The following is a 17,554-nucleotide window of genomic DNA, read 5'->3' as shown; positions in this document are numbered from 1 at the left end:
TCTTTCTTTCTTTTTTTTTTTTAAAGATTTTATTTATTTATTTGACAGATCACAAGTAGGCAGAAAGGCAGGCAGAGGGTGGGAGGGGGAGGGAAGCAGGCTCCCTGCCAAGCAAAGAGCCTGACACCAGTCTCCATCCCAGGACCCTGAGATCATGACCTGAGCCAAAGGCAGAGGCTTTAACCCACTGAACCACCCAGGTGCACCCCTTTTTTAAAAAAAGATTTTATTTGTTTGTTTTACATACAGAAATCACAAGTAGACAGAGAGGCAGGTGGGGGAATGGGAGGAAGCAAGCTCCCCACTGAGCAGAGAGCCTGATGCGGGACTCGGGCCTCAATCCCAAGACCCTGGGATCATTATCTGAGCTGAAGGCAGAGGCTTTAACCCACTGTACCACCCAGGCGCCCCAAGATTCTTTATTTCTAACATTGATGTCAATGCTACTGGTCCAGGGACCAGACTTTGAGTAGCAAGGTTTTATAGCTACAAAGTCCAGTATGGTAACCACTAGCCACCTGTGTAGCTATTGAGCATTTGAAATATGGCTAGTCTAACTTGAGATGTGTTGTAAGTGTATATATACACTGGATTTTGAAGACTTAATATGAAAACTAGTTAAAATCTCATCAATAGTTTTCATATAGATTGTATGTTAAAAAGGTATTTTAGATATATTGGGTTAAATAAAATATATTTTAAAGTTAATTTCACCTACTTCTTTATACCTTTTTTAACATTGTTACTAGAGAATTTAAAAATACATATGTGGCTTATCTGTTTCTGTTGGATAGTGCTACTCGAGAAGGAGGTAATGAAGTAGATAAGAGTGGTAGTCTTTCAACACATTCATTTTCAGTTATGGATACTCAGAAGAACCTAATACAACAAGGACCATGTGAGATTTGCCTCCTGGGTCCTTGAACTTGGCCCACTCCTCAAACCTCAGGACCTCAGGGTTAGGTAGTTGCAGGTTGAATTAATGTATGAGTGCTTAGGATAGGGGACACTGGAATAAGCCTGCTGAGGTTTGAGGAGATTCTGGGGGTCCCAGAGGTGCCCCTCCCAACCAGCAGTCACTTCATTTCTTATTCTTATTTATGCAGTGGTCTGAAGCAGTAATTAACCACTGTGCTTATCCAATTCCCTGATCTGTCCTGCACGGCAATCACTAAAATAATCTCCACACTCTGTTTAGCCCTTTCCTGCTCAGATACATGCACCCAATTGCAGCCTGCATAGCAGGGGCTCCCCACTGAACCCAGAGGGTCTTGTCTTCCAGTCCACCAGCCCCCAATGTATCTCTCACTTTCACCATCTGTCTAAGTTATTCCCTTACTGCTTGAATCTCTGGCTTCACCATCTTCACTTTTCAAAACCCACTTCAAGGTTATCTTCCTCCGTGGGGGGTTTTTAAGGACTGGCCCACAGAAGCCTGCCTTTAGAACTGTCTCTGGCACAAGCCAGAGTATCTGTTATGGAGGGGCTGTGTTGTCTAACTCCTGAGTTATGAACGTTTTCCTGCATTTGTGCATTGATTCCTTGGGCTTTAAGTTCCTTGAGGACAGAGCCCTGTTTTGTTTATGTTTGAATTCTGCTTTTTATCACGATCAATATAATAAGTAGATCCTCAAAAAATATAGTTTGGTTCATTTTCCCAACATAAATTGCTAGTTGGAAATACAAAGACTTTTATTTACACATAAGCATATATTGTCAGGGATCATTTTTATAATGAAGGGCATTTTTTAAAAAACAAGATAGAAGATAAATGCTGGCAGAGATGTGAAGAAAAGGAAATCCTCGTGGACTGTTGGCCATAGCCGAGCCATTATGGAAAGCAGTATGGAAATTTCTCAAAAAATAAAACTACCCTATGATGCAGCAATTCCACTTCTGAGTATATATCCAGAGGAAATGAAAACACTGTGTCAAAGAGATATCTGCGCTAACATGTTCATAGCAGCATTATTTATAATAGCCAATACATGGAAAGAACCTAAGTGCCCACTGATAGATGAATGGGTAAAGAAGTGGTATGTGTGTGTGTGTGTGTGTGTGTGTGTGTGTGTGTACACAATGAAATAGCCATTTTGAAAAAGAAAGCCTGCCATTTGAGACAACATGGATGGACTTAGAGGGCTTTATGCTAAGTGAAATCAGACAGAGAAAAACACTATGTTATCTCACTTAAAGGTGGAATCTAAACAAAGAACCAAATTCTTAGAAATCAGATGTGCAGTGACCAGAGGTGGGAGGTTGGGGGAGGAGGAAATGGGTGAAGGTGGTCATAAGGTACAAGCTTCCAGTTATAAAATAAGCAAGCACTGGGGATACAGTGTACAACATGATGACTATAGTAAACACGCTGTATAGTATAATGAAACTTGTTAGAGTGGATCCTAAGAGGGAAAAAAGTCTTTTTAAAAATCTATATTTTTTGATGATGGATGTTATATGAGATGATGGATGTTAACTTACTGTGGTAATCATTCACAATGTATGTAAGTCAAGTCACTATTCTGTATACCTTAAACTTATGTAGTACTATATGCTAGTTACATCTCGGTGAAATGGGGCAGAAGGAGGCACAATAGAAAAGTAAGCTTTGATCATTGCATAATTTTTTTACTTCATTTTTATGTTAAAATTTTTTAAAAATCTTTGGAGATAATTATAGATTCACAGGAAGTTGCAGTAATAGTACAGAGTAGTTTCTGAACCTCTCATACAATTTCCCCCAATGGATACCTCTTAAGTAACTGTGATACAATATCAAAGCAGGAACTTGACACTGGTACAGTGTGTGTGTACAATTCCTTGCCTCTTTATCACATGTAGAGATCTGTGTTACCATCACTACAATCAGGATACAAAACTCTTACCTACAAGATCTCTATTGGCTACCTCTTTATAGACTGACCCTTTTCCCCAGCAGCCCTAACAGCTGACTAATCTATTCTCCATTTCTGTAATTTTGGTTATTTTTTCCCCCAAAGATTTATTTATTTGACCAAGAGAGAACACAAGCAGGGGGAGCAGCAGACAAAAGGAGAGGGAGAAGCAGGCTCTTCACCAAGCAGGGAGCCTGATGCGGGGCTCCATCCTAGGACCCTGGAATCATGACCCCAGCTGAAGGCAGATGCTTAACTGACTGAACTACCCAGGCACTCCAAATAATTTTGGTTATTTTGAGTAGAATTTTATTTTGAGTTATTGACAGTGTTTGGAGAGTATTCCTTTGTATAGATACTTAGTAGGCACTCAGTATAATATTATCTGTGTATAATTTATCTCAGTTCTACTTGTGTTGACATTACCAGTTTCAATGAGATATCAAAAATTTCTTCCCGGGGCGCCTGGGTGGCTCAGTGGGTTAAAGCCTCTGACTTTGGCTCAGGTCAGATTCCAGGGTTCTGGGATCGAGCCCCATGTCCAGCTCTCTGCTCAGCAGGGAGCCTACTTCCCCGCTATCTCTCTCTCTCTCTCTGCCTACTTGTGATCTCTGTCTGTCAAATAGATGAATAAAGCCCTTTTTTTAAATATTTTTTTTAAATACGACAGACAGAAAAAAATCTTTAAAAAAAGGGCTTTATTCATCTATTTGACAGACAGAGATCACAAGTAGGCAGAGAGGCAGGCAGAGAGGGAAGGGGAAGCAGGCTCCCCGCTGAGCAGAGAGCCTGATGAGGGGCTCAATCCCGGGACCCTGGGATCATGACTTGAGCCGAAGGCAGAGGCTTTAACCCACTGATCCACCCAGATGCTCTTAGATGAATAAAATCTTAAAAAAAAAAAAAAAAGGAATACTATGCAGCCATCAAAAGAAATGAAATCTTGCCATTTGCGACAACATGGATGGAACTAGAGCGAATCATGCTTAGCGAAATAAGTCAAGCAGAGAAAGACAACTACCATATGATCTCCCTGATATGAGGAAGTGGTGATGCAACATGGGGGCTTAAGTGGGTAGGAGAAGAATCAATGAAACCAGATGGGATTGGGAGGGAGACAAACCATAAGTGACTCTTAATCTCACAAAACAAACTGAGGGTTGCTGGGGGGAGGGGGGTTGGGAGAAGGGGGGTGGGGTTATGGACATTGGGGAGGGTATGTGTTTTGGTGAGTGCTGTGAAGTGTGTAAACCTGGAGATTCACAGACCTGTACCCCTGGGGATAAAAATATATGTTTATAAAAAATAAAAAATTTAAAACAAAACAAAACAAAAAGTCTCTTTCCTTTAAGTCCCTTTACTTTCCCCTGTTTATAACGGTCTTAAATATTTCTTCAACATAAATTGAGAATCACATCAGACAATGAATGAGTGTTGTGGGACAGGGTACACTAGACTGGGAGGGGACACTAGACTGGGCCTGATGGGCTTTAATCTTTTGAGGAAAAAGGAAATCATGGTGACCACAGAGCCCCTCCTCCTGGCCAGCTGTCACTTCATTTCTTCTTTTCATTATGCAGTTACTTGAAGGAGAAATTATAACTACACTTACCAACTTCCCTAATTTATCGTGCACACAACCACTAATTCTTCGCTTAAACCATCAGATGTCATTTAGAAAACTCAAATAAGGAAGGAAAGCATATTAACTTTTTAAAGACTTTTTTACACTTTAGTTCTTCCTTCTTGATTCAAGATTCTTTTTTCAATCATTTTTTTAATCACTTAATTTCTCTTTCTAAAACTTCCAGTAGCGACTTTTTTAAAAAAATACTTTATTTATTTATTTGACAGAGAGAAATCATAAGTAGATGGAGAGGCAGGCAGAGAGAGAGGGAAGCAGGCTCTCTGCTGAGCAGAGAGCCCGATGCGGGACTCAATCCCAGGACTCTCAGATCATGACCTGAGCTGAAGGCAGCGGCTTAACCCACTGAGCCATCCAGGCGCCCTCCAGTACCGACTTTTTAAGGGTAGTTCTGCTGTTGACAAATTCTCATTGTTTTTCTTCATCTGAGAATGTCCATGTTCTTTTTATTCCCAATTCTCACTGGATATAGGATTTTGAGTTGACACTTTCCTTTCAGCACTTGGAAATGTTGTGCCAAAAAGAAAAGAAAAGGAAAGGAAATATTGTGTCACTTTTTCTGCTCTCTAAAGCTTCCAATGAGAAATTTGATGTCATTCAAAATCTTTTTCCATTATAGGGAAGGTATCATTTCTCCCTGGCTGCTTTCAAGATTTTTTCTTTGTCCTTAGTTTTCAGAAGTTTGACTATGATGTATCTTGGAGTGGATTTTTTGGCAGGGCGGGGGGGGGGTGAGTATCTTGTTTGGGATTTGATGAGTTTCTTGAATCTGTAGGCTTAGGTCTTTTGCCATATTTGGAAAATACTGAGCCATACTTACTTGAATACTTTTAAAGCCCCACCTTCTTTCTCCTCTAATTTTGGGATTCCAGTTGATGTGGAGAACAAAGGCTAAGGAAATGTACATAAAATTAAATCTTATGACTTATAGCTCGTTGACAAGTGCTTCGGACAGGCAGAGTAACCTTCAAGGAGCTTAGCTGCCTCAGTGATAATATGCTAAACACAAAAGGCAACCTTATCTTAATACTAACCTGACCTCTAAGATCCAATCTTCTTTAAATATGAAAATCCTTTTGGAAACTTCCTTTGTTTTACTTCTCTTAACTCCAAAGTATAATTCGTCACAACGCCAGTGCACCTCTTTCCCCCCACGGGTCCTATCCCCATGCTTTAATAAAACCACTGTGCTGAAGGACCTCTCAAGAATTATTCTGGACTACAGTTCCAATACTCACCATTTCACATCACAATGACACAAATATTAGATGTCTTCTTAAAGTTCTACAAATTCCTGAGATTTTGTTTTGTTTTGTTTTTTCAATCTATTCTCTTTCTGCTCAGGTTAGGTGATTTCTATTATTCTATCTTCAAGTTCATTGATTCTTTCCTTTGTCCTCTCCATTTTACCATAGAACTCATCCACTGAGGGTTTTTTTTTCACCTTTTCAGTTCCAAATTTTCAATGTAGTTCTTCATTTCTTTTATGTCTTTTCCAAAACAATTTTTTTGTTTGTTTGAAGTGCAATTATGAGTGGACTTAGAAGGGTAACAAGATGGCAGCAGAAGGTGGAGCTCCATAATCCGAAGCTTGCTGAACTAAAGCAGCAATGTGTTGCTCATGGTTTGGAGACTAAGGGAATAAAATAAAATCTTACTACAGGCTCCAGGCAAATGCTTTTTTAAAAAGATTTTATTTATTTATTAGATAAGAGAGAGAGAACACAAGCAGGTGGAGTAGCAGGCAGAGGGAGAGGGAGAAGCAGGATCCCCAATGAGCAGAGAGACCGATGTGGGACTCAATCACAGGACCTTGGCATCATGACCTGAGCCAAGGGCAGATGTTTAACCGACTGAGCCACCCAGGCATGTCTTGGAAGCATGCTGAAGAGGAGACAAATTAAGAAGTACTGGGAGATGAAACAGAGGAAGAAACAAAGCCCATAGAACTCTCTGTCAAAGAGGAAGAACTCCTAAGAAGCGGCAGCAGAGAAGAAAGTGGTAAAAATTACATCAGAGATACCATGGACCCAGGGAATGCAAAAGAGAGCTGAATGATTCAATGTACCTGTGAGCTTGGAAAGTAAGACCACTGCCTGGGCAGTGAGATTTGGGATTTCTTCAGTTCCATCAAAAGGCCTGTCATCTAGGGTGCCTGGGTGACTCAGTGGGTTAAAAGGCCTGCCGTCTGATGTCAAACCAATGGTTAACCTGGATAAACTAAAGGAAAGAGCTCAAAGATTTGATTTGAATGTCTCGTCAATCTCCAGAAAGTCTGAAGATGATGAGAAGCAGAAATGGGAAGGAGTGATTTGAAATTGTTACAAGTTCCAGTGGAACAAGAACCACAGAGGATACAGAGGCCAAGATGAGGAAAAGGGCAGAGTGCTTTGGGATTGCCTGATGAAAAGCTCTTAATTCTTTCTGTTCTCCAGTGGTTTTCCTCTCTCCAACTTTTCTTGGTCATAAATATACCTAAATGCACAGCTGTGCTTGGGTCCTGCCTTGCAGTGAGAGAGCATGGACCCTGGGTACCTTCAGGAACTCCAGCAGCAATCTGACCCATTGCTGTTCCAACTTTAATCTTGTTGTTCTTGTTGTTGGTGGTGGTGGTGTTTTTAGAGAGAGTAAATGCATTCATGGGAGCACGTGCAAGTTGCAGAGGAGAAGGAGAGAGAAAATCTTACGTAGGCTGCATGCTCAGCGTGGAGCCTGACGGGGGCTTGATCTCGTGGTCCTGAGACGACAACCCTGAGCCTAAATCATGAGTTGGACACTCAGCTGACTGAGCCACCCCGGCACTCCTTGCGTTGTTGTTTTGTAATCATTATTTTGCTTGTTAATAAAAAGCAAATAGAAAATGAAGTGAGTTTATAATTGCTCACTGAAACATTTTAACACTGGCTGTTTTAAAATCCTTGTCAGGTAATTTCAACATCAGGGTCACCTTGGTATTAGCATCAGTGGGATTGGATTGTCTTTTCCTGCTCCAGATTTGCCTGGTTCTTGGTGTGAAGAGTGACTTTCAGCCTTGGAAATTTTTAGTATTATGAGACTCTGGATCTTATTTAAACCTTCTGCTTTAGAAACCCTTCTCAGTGCTGTCCCAAGTTCAGGTTCCCTACTCAGCCTCTGTTAACATCCTGGAAAGCGGGGATGGGGCTATGTAGTAACTGTGGGGCCAGGGTGGAAATTCAGATTGCCCACTGAGCCTCTGCTGATACCACCCTGGCTGGAGGGGGCAGGAAGCGTCAGTACTGCCCCCGTGTGGCCTCCACAGGCATAGTGGAGGAGCAACACTGCAGCCGGCAGAGGCGAAAATCCTTACTCCCCACTAGGCCTCTTCTGACACTACCCAGCAGGTAGGAATAAAAGTGTCCGTGCTTGGCAGGGCATGGGTGTATTGCAGTTTTCTCTACAGTTTTTATGGCTGGAGTAGAGTGGTTATTATCTAAAAGTTTTTTTCTTTCTTTTTAAAGATTTATTTGAGAGAGAGAGAGAGAGAGAGCATAAGAAGAAGGGCAAGGCAGAGGGAGAAGCAGACTCAGGCTGAGCAAGGGAGCCCAACACGGGGCTCGATCCCAGGACCCTGAGATCATGACCTGAGCCAAAGGCAGATGCTTAACTGACTTGAGCCACCCAGGGGCCCCTAAAAGTTTTCTTTCTAGGCTGTCCCTTGCTAGTCCTTTGGCTAGAGAGAGCAAACCCCGTTTTTTTTCTCCCCTACCCCCCTTTTTTTGGGTCTGTACAATTAGTTTCTGGGTTGCTGGCTTCTCCAGTACTCAGTGTGAGCTATATAAGGCAAAAAGACAACCCTGGGAATCACTACCATGTCATTATGTGGGTCCCTAGGTCCCTAGCCAGTATGTCTCCTTTTCTCCACCTTTCAGAGTTTCCTTATGTTGTTCTTTTAACTATACTTAATAGAGGGAATAGGGAGAGATGTGTTTACTCCATATTTTCCCAGGACCAGAAGTCCCCGGGGCCTCTTAAACCATTTATTCTGCATCATCTGGCATACAGCAGCCAGCAGGGAAAAAGCTCCCCTGAATTGATGATGCATTCCCTCCTCACCCACCCACCTACCTGCACAATGGCCCAATGTGTTCTGCTCTGGGATTCTGAGTTCACCTTCTAGAATTTGAAATCATTCCGGCCTGGTTTGAACAGGCATACACCAGTTTTCCACCACTTGCCACTTCTCAGCCCCACAACTCAGATTTCTCTGTCTGCCAGAGGCCTCAGAGAGGCTGCTCTGCATTGCTGCGGGAAAGAAGTGTATCCGTATCTTCCTGGCTTGGCTGAAGAGCCATGGTCCCTCTTTGCTATGAAGCAAGGCTTTCAGTGTGGCCGAAACAGAACCATGGCCCTTCTCCCTTTGTCCAGTATCCGTGGGTCTGGTCCTTCTTCTACCTTTTTTTTTTTTTTTTTTAATTTCATTTATTTGACAGAGAGACAGCAAGAAAGGGAACACAAGTAGGGGGAGTGAGAGAGGGAGAAGCAGGCTCTCCAATGAGCAGGGAGCCCAACATGAGGCTCAATCTCAGGACCTTAGGATCATGACCTGAGCCAAAGGCAGACACTTAATGACTGAGCCACCCAAGCACCCCTGGGTCTGGTCCTTCTAACTCAAATGTCATGCCATTCATGAAAGTCCCTTTGAAGATAAAGTTAAAAATATTTTGAGTTAAAATATTTTTGATATACTATTTTTAAGCTTCAAAATGAATGAGTAATTTTTAGAGCCAATTGTCAGAGATGAGATTTTCAAATGTCTGAAATATATTATCAAATTTCCCCTCCAGGGGCACTTGCATGTCTCATGTGCACTCTCTCCCTCACTCTCTCTCTGACAAATAAATATAAAAAAAAATAAAAAAATAAAAACAAATCCCAGATACCTTTTATTTCATACCAATATATTTCAGATTTGGACTCTTTTAACAAATTTGGATTTTGGGGCTCCTGGGTAGCTTGGTTGATTGGGCAGCTGCCGTCAGCTGGGGTTTGATTATGGGGTCCTGGGATTGAGCTCCCTGCTCAGCGGAGATCCTGCTTCTCTCTCTCCCTCTGCCTGCTGTTCTGCTTACTTGTGCTCTCTATCTGTCAAATAAATAAATAAAATCTATTTTTTTTAAAGTGGATATTGTGTAGCTGCAGTGCTATTATCACATCTTAAAAAGATAGTGATCATTCTTTGGCATCATCTAATACTCAAATTTCCCCAATTGTCCTAAGAATGTCTTTTTTTTTTTAATGAGGTTATTCTATTTTTTAAATTTTTAAAAAGATTTTTATTTATTTGCCAGACAGTGATTCACAAGTAGACAGAGAGGCAGGCAGGGGGTGAGAAAGCAGGCTCTCTGCCGAGCAGAGAGACCAATGTGGGACTCGATCCCAGGACCCTGAGATCATGACCTGAGCCGAAGGCAGAGGCTTTAATCCACTGAGCCACCCAGGTGCACCAAGAATGTCTTTTTTTAAGAAGCAAAATACACATGACATGAAACATACCACCTTAACTATTTTTTAAGTATCCAGTTCAGTAGTGTTAAGTACATTCACATTGTCATACAGCCAATCTCCAGAATTTTTTTCCTTGTACAAAACTGAAATCTTGTACCCATTAAACAGTAACTCTCCATTATCTCCTCCCCTCACAGTCTGGAAGCACTACTTGATTTTCTATAAATTTGGCTATTTTAGATACCGCATAAAAATGGAATTATACAACCGGCTTATTTCACTTAGTGTAATGTCCTCAATATTCATTCATATTGCAGCATGTATTAGAATTTCACTCCTTTCTGAGGATGAATAGTATCCCATTTATGTGTATACTAGATTCTGCTAACCCATGCATCTGTCAAGGGTTATTTGGGTTTCTTCCATGGTTTGGCTGTTGGGACTAACACTGCTATGAATATGGGTGTACAACTATCTCTTCAAGACCTGGCTTTCAGTTCTTTTGGTTATATATTCGGAAGTGGAATTGCTGGATCCTATGGTATTTCTGTGTTTAATTTTTTGAGAAATTGCCATAACCATTTACCACAGCAACTGCACCATGATACCTTCCCACCAATGCACAGGGCTCCAACTTTTCTACATCCTTGCCAACACTTTTTATGTTCTTGCATTGTTTTATTGACCGTAGGCATCCTAATGGGTGTGATATCATGTCTTGTGTGTGTGATTGTGTGTGTTTGGTGGGGGGGGCAGGGGGAGAGGGAGAGAAAATCTTAAGCAGGCTCCATGACCAGTGCAGAACCCAATGTGGGGCTCAATCTCACGACCCTGAGATCACGACCCAAGTTGAGAAATCAAGAGTCGGCCACTTAACCTACTGAGCTACCCAGGTGCCCCTTGTGGTTTTAATTTGGAGAAATGTCTGTTCAAGTCCCTTGCTCATTTTTAAATTGTTAATATTTCTTTTTTGTTGAATTGTGGGAGTTCTGGATATTAACCTCTATCAGTTATATGACCCAAGAATGTCTTTTTACAATTGATCTGTTTAAACCAGGATCCAACATAGTCACCCTATATTATATATATTTTATTATCTAATCTGAAGGAAATCCCTCTCCCTATTGTTTTCCCCCCGTCACTGACTCGTGGCAGAGTTCAGGTTCATAGTCATGAAGTCATACAGTTTTGTATTTTAACTTTGCCCTTCATAGTCATGAAGTCATACAGTTTTGTATTTTAACTTTGCCCTTCTGCTTTTGCCTTTGATAATTTCAGCAGTGAAACTCCCCTACTGAAAAATGAGGGATTCTTAATAAAAGGTTCCTAGAAGACTACGCCCAAAATGAGGAGAGGAAGTTTTCTTGGTATCAGGGAACCTTTCCTGGTATCAGGGAACCTGTGGGGAAGTGGGCATTGGTGGAAGGAATGTGGGAGAGGTATGAGGATTAGAAGGGAGTGAGTGAGCACATTCAGATCACCAGCCTGGTCTGAAAGAATGGAAGTGTTTTCTGTGACTCTACTGGTATTATCCAGAGGACCACCCTCCCCTGCCCCCCGCCCAACCCCAAGACCAGGAGGTGACCCACAGGCTATCTCCCCAGTCATAGGTGGCACAGGGCAGACCCTGGGCGGTGTGGGGGGGCACTATTCCAGGACCACACTGAGGCTCTGCTTCCCAGGGCACACTGAAGAGGGAAGTCCTATCTCGGGGCTGCCCTGAATACATGGGGGCACTTCTAGTAGTCCCTGAGGGCATGGGCAAGGCTGGCAAGCCTCCAGTATCCAGGAGGCTCAGGAGCCAGGACATGGTAACAGACCACTGAGTGAAAAGCTATGGTCACTGATAAAGTCTGGGTACTCTAAAAGATCACTAGAGTTATCTCTTGGATTAGAATTATCACTGAATTTTTAATAATAGTATATTTTCAAAATTTTTTTGAGTGAACAGTAAAAAAAGTGGTATTCAATTTAAAAAATAGATCAAAACCAGGGCACCTGGCTGGCTCAGTCAGTACAGAACGCAACTCTTGATCTTGGTCAGGATTGTAAGTTCCAGCCCCCATTCGGTGTATAGATTACTTAAAAATCAAATCTTTAGGGGTACTAGTGGCTCAGCTGGTTAAGTGTCTGACTCTTGATTTTGGCTCAGGTCATGATCTCAGGGTTGTGAGATCCAGCTGCATGTCAGGCTTCATGCTGGACATGGAATCTGCTTGAGATTCTCTCTTAACCCTCTCCCTCTCCCCACTCCCCCACATGGGTATGCTTGCTTGCTCTCTTTTTTTTTTTTTTTAAATATTTTATTTATTTATTTGACAGAGAGAAATCACAAGTAGATGGAGAGGCAGGCAGAGAGAGAGAGAGAGGGAAGCGGGCTCTCTGCTCAGCAGGGAGCCCGATGCGGGACTCGATCCCAGGACCCTGAGATCATGACCTGAGCCGAAGGCAGCGGCTTAACCCACTGAGCCACCCAGGCGCCCCGCTTGCTTGCTCTCTTAACAACAAAAAAAAATAAAAAAAAAAAAGATTTATTCTTTTGACAGAGAGAGCACAAGCAGGGGGAGCAGCAGGCAGAGAGAGAGGGAGAAGCAGGCTCCCCACAGAACAGGGAGCCTGATGTGAGGCTCAATCCCAGTACCCTGGGATTATGACAGGACTCTGGGATAATGACCAGACCTTGGGATCATGACCCAAGCTGAAGGCAGACAATTAACTGACTGAGCCACCCAGATGCCCCTCTCAAAAAAAAAAAAAAAAAAAGTCTTAGGGAAAAAAAAAAAGCAAAAATAGATCAAAATCTTCAGGATTAGCACAGATATGCTTCAGGATAACTATTATTCATAACTGAATTCTCTAGAGATCTGTGGGCCAGAAATTCTCCTGACTTTCCTTGGAGCCTAGAAGGGCCAAGCAAGGACCCAGAAACGTGGCACAATCCAGAGAAGACCAAGCTTGGTAGAGGGGAGCAATCTCCCCAGAGTCTGGAACTGAGGCCCCTATTCCTGGTTCTGCCTGCAGCCCTGGTGAGGCTTGGGACCTGTGAGGAGGATGCCCAGCCTTCAGGAAGCCCCTGCCAAACCCCCTGGAGCCTACCCCATGGGCCAATTTCTCTTACCCAGGAGAGCTTTATCCCAGGTTACTACTTCCAAACTCCCAGACACAAATGACACCTGCTATTCCAAAAGTATAGAACTCTTTATTATAAACCCAGGATAAAGAAGAGAAAGGACAAACATAGGCATATTTCAGCTCTCTGAAATTCTCACAGTGCATACAAAACAGGTATGAAAGGTACTTTTTTGAAATTGTTTAAAAATAATCCCCAAGATCAAAGTGAGGATAAGTGCACGGTTAGCGAAGTGCTTCATCAAGATCATGTAGAGGGGCCTCCAGTCCCTCCCAAGACCTTGAGGAAAGGTACCTTGCCTTAGCCCTGGCTGGGTGTGAAGCAGGAAAGATACATTTCCTATTAGATTTAGGGTCCTAGGGTCTGCCATGGGACAGAAACCTGAGACCATAACATTTTCTCCGCCAGGGAGAGCTTGAAGATAACTAGCACACAAATCCCCTGGGAGGGAAGTCTGCAGCTTACTTGCTCTGTGGGTTTAAGCAGCTCTTTCTTGCTCTGTGCTTCACAGTGGGCATAAATGCTGGCATATTGGGTTCTTTCCAGAGTTAGGTTTCAATGAAGAGAGAAAAAAAGAGAAAAGCGTGTCCCACCTTTGTCCAAGGTTAGGCCCCCTCAGTAGTGATTGAAACACAGCTACTGCCAGTTCTTCCCACCCTACTTAGTTCTCAGGTGGAGAAACTGAGGCCCAAGATGTGTGGACACGTCAGGGCTGCTTCCATTGGTCCTCTTAGTGTCAGCTGGCTCTGGATTTCACTGTGTTGGCAGATAACCCCGCATGTGGATGTGCCTCTTGCAGCCGTTGGTTCCATGCAGGACATGAGATGCAATGTCCACACTGCACAGTGGCTATGGATGTGTCTGTGGAGTCGGCATCTCGAGAAACTGAGAGGCAAGTGGAGCACAGATTACCCCTACAACTGCAGGAGGAAGCAGGGGCAGAAGTACATGAACGGGCAGACAGACATATGTACACACATCCAGGGTCCCATGGCACTTCAGGGCAGGGACAGGGCCTTAGCGAGGCGAGTCCAGAACCAGGACTTGGTGCAGGGGTTGGTGTAGTCGCAGACAGTGATGAACCGCAGGATGCTGGGGAACTCTTTCTTCATTGCCTTGTACTTGATGGGGATCAATCGCTTCTGATGGGCACCTGCAAGCCAAGGAGTTCCAAGCTGACATCAGGCCCTCCCCCCACAGTAGTGGTGTGATCGGTCCCCGGCCCCGGGGTTAACAGCCCTCCCCTCAACGAAGCACCCCTGGCACATTCACTCACACACAGGGCACTCGTGTGCACACACACTCAGGGGTCCTTGGTGCTACATCGATGGCCTTGGCATCCTGAGGTCCCACCCACCCACCCCTCAGTGGAGGGCCTCAGTTTCTCCACCTGAGAACTAAGTAGGGTGGGAAGAACTGGCAGTAGCTGTGTTTCAATCACTACTGAGGGGGTCTAACCTTGGACAAAGGTGGGACACCTCCGTGGCAAAGGCAGTACTTACCCGGGGAGAGGCTGAGCGCAAACTTAGTCTGGAAGTCACATTCCTTGCTTTGTAAGTAATCATCAGAGACAACCACCACCATCCGCCGGCACCTAGGGGAGAGTGGTCAGGCTGCAGGCACTGTGGCAACCTAGTTCGGCATACCCCCCACCCCCGGGAAAAGACTCAGGAGAAGTCCACTGTGCCCAGGCTAGACAGAGCCCGACTAGGAGAATTCCAGCATCTGGATCTCTTGGGCAGGGCTTTATGTACCCCCCGGCTTGCACCCCGGCTACTTAGCCAACCTCTTCTCAATAAGCTCACTGGCAATGGACCAGACACAGGTGCCAGGCAGGACATCACGATCGGACACACACAACTTCAGCCGATAGTTTGTCTGTTCCAGCTGCCGGATCATCTCCTGAACAAACTGGATATCGCTGGGGCAGTAGCAGATGAAGGCATCAAAACGCTCGGGCATTTGCCCTGGGTGCAGAGCACAAGGGTGATGTCAAAGCTCTACAGAGGAAGAGCCCAGCCAGGAACCCCCAATCTAGGTGACCCTGGTCCTGAACCCTACACCAATCCTGAGATGACTCTAAGAGAAAGTGCCCTTTCTAGGAGAGGGAAGATGAGTATCTCTTCCCCACCTCCCCCTGCAGGGGCCAAGCCCTGGGTTGACCATGAAACAGACACATAATTTCATGAATCTCATACCAACTCAGAGAGAGGATTATTATTATTCCCATTTCTTAGGTAAGGAATTTGGGAGATCAGAGAGATCAGGTGACTTGCCCAAGGGGCCACAGCCCATCTCCTATACTTTTAACCCAATATCCTTTGATCCATTTGTCACAACTGGGGAGCAATATTGGATCCTTACCTAGGGGGTCATCAAGCATGGTGATGCCCCCCCGCTCTGGTGTCCGTGGGTCGCTGCTGTCTACAGCAGGCACCTGTAAGGGTTTCTCAGACTCCTCTTGCTGCTGTTTCAGAATATACTTTTGGCAATCCTCCTCTGCAGAGAAGAGACAGGGTGTGGCAGACTCCCCCTGTTTGTCCCATGCCTCTACCCCAGTTAGGATCCAGCTCTTTTCCCACTCCCTTAACTATGTTGTGATCCAGGCCTTTTCCAGCACACTGGTGCCATCCACAGTTCAACAGCTATGAAAAGTTGAGTTCCCATCTGGTTCTGACCATTCCAAAAAGATGTCATTGGTGTTCTGGTCATTTGGAAAGTCATCATGGTCAGGCTTGTGTCTTTCTGTCCCTTTTTCCTGGTGCTCCCTCCTAGAACTCCTGAGAATAGAACCCAAGGTCTGCTTGTTCTAGCACCCACCGCTGATGGCAGCGGGGCACTGGTGTGCAAGAACAGTTCGCTAGACCCAGTGGTTATGTGCAGCGAGGGCAGAGGCCCCAGCCAAGCAAGATGTGTCATCTATAGGCCACTGTTCCTACACCTGTGCATACATGTTATGTGTCACCGAGGGGCAGGAGGGCTGCATTTCCCAGGGACCTGAGATTTAAATGACTGTCAGCTTTCAGTCCTTCACCTGCCCTGTTGCTCTACCTGAAGCAGTCCTGCCTCCCCCACAAAGGACCCCAATTCTGACTCCTGGCCCTACGTGAACGCCTTTACTTCTCTCCAGCCTTCACCCCCTTACTCCAGTTCCTATCACCCCACTGAAAGAAGGAACTGGTCTCTCACGGTGGTACCACCCCTGCAAGGCTACCTCCAGCGTCCCCACCCCACCCCAGGCAGAAAAGGAGGGCTTCTCCAGGGGAGGTTAGATGCTGAGGCTGGGAAGGTCAGCCCACCGCCCCCACCACCGCAGGTAGGAGACCGGAAGCGCGCGCCTCCTCACCAATGCTGGGCCCCAGTTCCACCAACACATCTTCGCGGCCCAGCTTGGTGAGCAGCTCAAGCAGACGGCCCACCGAGGCCCCAGGGCGTCCCTGCCAGTCGTCCAGCAGCTTGCCCATGGGGTCAGCGTGCATCTCCAGATGCCGGATCTCCAAGTACTCGAAGCCCATCTCCTCCGCCAGCGCGGTCCAATCCGCCGCAACCTGCGTCCGCACATTCAGGAACAGCGATAGGCGGCGCCGCACTCGCACGTTGAGAGCAGCCAGGGGCAGGGAGGACACAGAGCAGACCCGGGACGCGGACTCCGCGGGGGAGACTTCTGCGGCCATAGCGGGATACCCCGGAGCCTCAGCGCTGTTGAGTCGCGTAGCCTGTCTGAGCTTCCTCCTTCCTTTACCGTCACCCCCGCCGCCGGCCCCGCCCCGCCGGTTTCTGTTTCCGAGAAGCACCGCCCTGCACTTGAATCTGGAGCCCTAGCAGCTGTGTGGAGGTGGGGACGCCCCCCTCGGTTCTCAGGGTCTGGGGCAACAGGTTATATGTGAACCGGGGACCCTCCTTTGGGGGTTGTAGGAAATAGGTGCCTTGCTCTTTGGGATCTGGTAGAATCACGTCCTTTCTGTGGGGGATCTGAGGGGTTCTTATGGTACTGCCCTCCAGGATGGCGGGGAGGGGGCAAAGGGGGAGACATTCCCCCACTACACCGGTCCCTAGATCTCTTGGGAAGGCACATTCCAGAGGTGAGGTGGAAAAGGGTGTACTCCCTTCTGAAGTCTGAGGCATGCCACGGCCCTGCCTTTGAAAGGTGGGAGCCCCTCTGGGTTGGGGGTAACAGGGCACCCTGGCCTTTGGTGTCTAGGAGAGACCCCCTACTACTCTCTCAGGTCGAGGGAACACTTTACCATTGGATTCAAGGGGGGCACCTGGCCTTGTTCTTTAGAGTTGTTCAGGGGCGAGAGGTTGAGAAACACAGTCCTGACCTAGGAAGCTCTGGGCTTTCATTCCATAGGTATTTACTGATCACCTAGTAAGTGTCAAGCATGTTGCAGGGCACCCCGGATACACTCGGTGGAGACC

The 17,554-nt window shown here is 45.4% G+C and overlaps 1 protein-coding gene and 1 pseudogene across 4 annotated transcripts; one reads left to right on the top strand and one right to left on the bottom strand.

Moving 5' to 3' along the window:
• The first annotated feature begins 6,407 nt into the window (after positions 1 to 6,407).
• On the top strand, positions 6,408 to 6,974 carry LOC101693579 (annotated as a pseudogene).
• A 6,210-nt stretch (positions 6,975 to 13,184) lies between these two features.
• MYD88 (MYD88 innate immune signal transduction adaptor) lies at positions 13,185 to 16,892 on the bottom strand. 4 transcript variants are annotated; one of them, XM_004759357.3, is made up of 6 exons: positions 16,482 to 16,888; positions 15,500 to 15,634; positions 14,922 to 15,102; positions 14,638 to 14,729; positions 14,114 to 14,288; positions 13,185 to 14,020 (listed from the first exon to the last, which is right to left on the bottom strand). In XM_004759357.3, exons 1-5 carry the CDS (start codon positions 16,807 to 16,809, stop codon positions 14,134 to 14,136), a joined length of 891 nt encoding a protein of 296 aa, XP_004759414.1. In that variant the 5' UTR covers positions 16,810 to 16,888; the 3' UTR covers positions 13,185 to 14,020; positions 14,114 to 14,133. The 4 variants fall into 4 exon arrangements, with proteins under 4 accessions (XP_004759414.1, XP_004759416.1, XP_044945064.1 ...); XM_004759359.3 differs by having other exon boundaries at positions 13,185 to 14,288; XM_045089129.1 differs by lacking the exon at positions 13,185 to 14,020 and having other exon boundaries at positions 14,125 to 14,288; positions 14,638 to 14,680; positions 14,913 to 15,102; positions 16,482 to 16,892.
• Between the last annotated feature and the right edge of the window lie 662 nt (positions 16,893 to 17,554).

The sequence above is a fragment of the Mustela putorius genome, unplaced genomic scaffold (genome assembly GCF_011764305.1).
Source record: "Mustela putorius furo isolate JIRA1106 unplaced genomic scaffold, ASM1176430v1.1 tig00003834_pilon_pilon_pilon, whole genome shotgun sequence".
Taxonomy (NCBI): domain Eukaryota; kingdom Metazoa; phylum Chordata; class Mammalia; order Carnivora; family Mustelidae; genus Mustela; species Mustela putorius.
The sequence above is the reverse complement of the archived record's forward strand: the minus strand, read 5'-3'. Positions and strand labels throughout refer to the sequence as shown.

Bases quoted from the DNA above. Each gene is read 5' to 3' on its own strand.
- MYD88 (XM_004759359.3), bottom strand. From the start codon at position 16,809: ATGGCCGCAGAAGTCTCCCCCGCGGAGTCCGCGTCCCGGGTCTGCTCT. The intron at 15,635-16,481 runs GTGAGGAGGCGC...TCTTCTCTGCAG, and splicing joins GGAACTGGGGCCCAGCATTG to AGGAGGATTGCCAAAAGTAT. The intron at 15,103-15,499 runs GTAAGGATCCAA...CTCTGCACCCAG, and splicing joins CATGCTTGATGACCCCCTAG to GGCAAATGCCCGAGCGTTTT.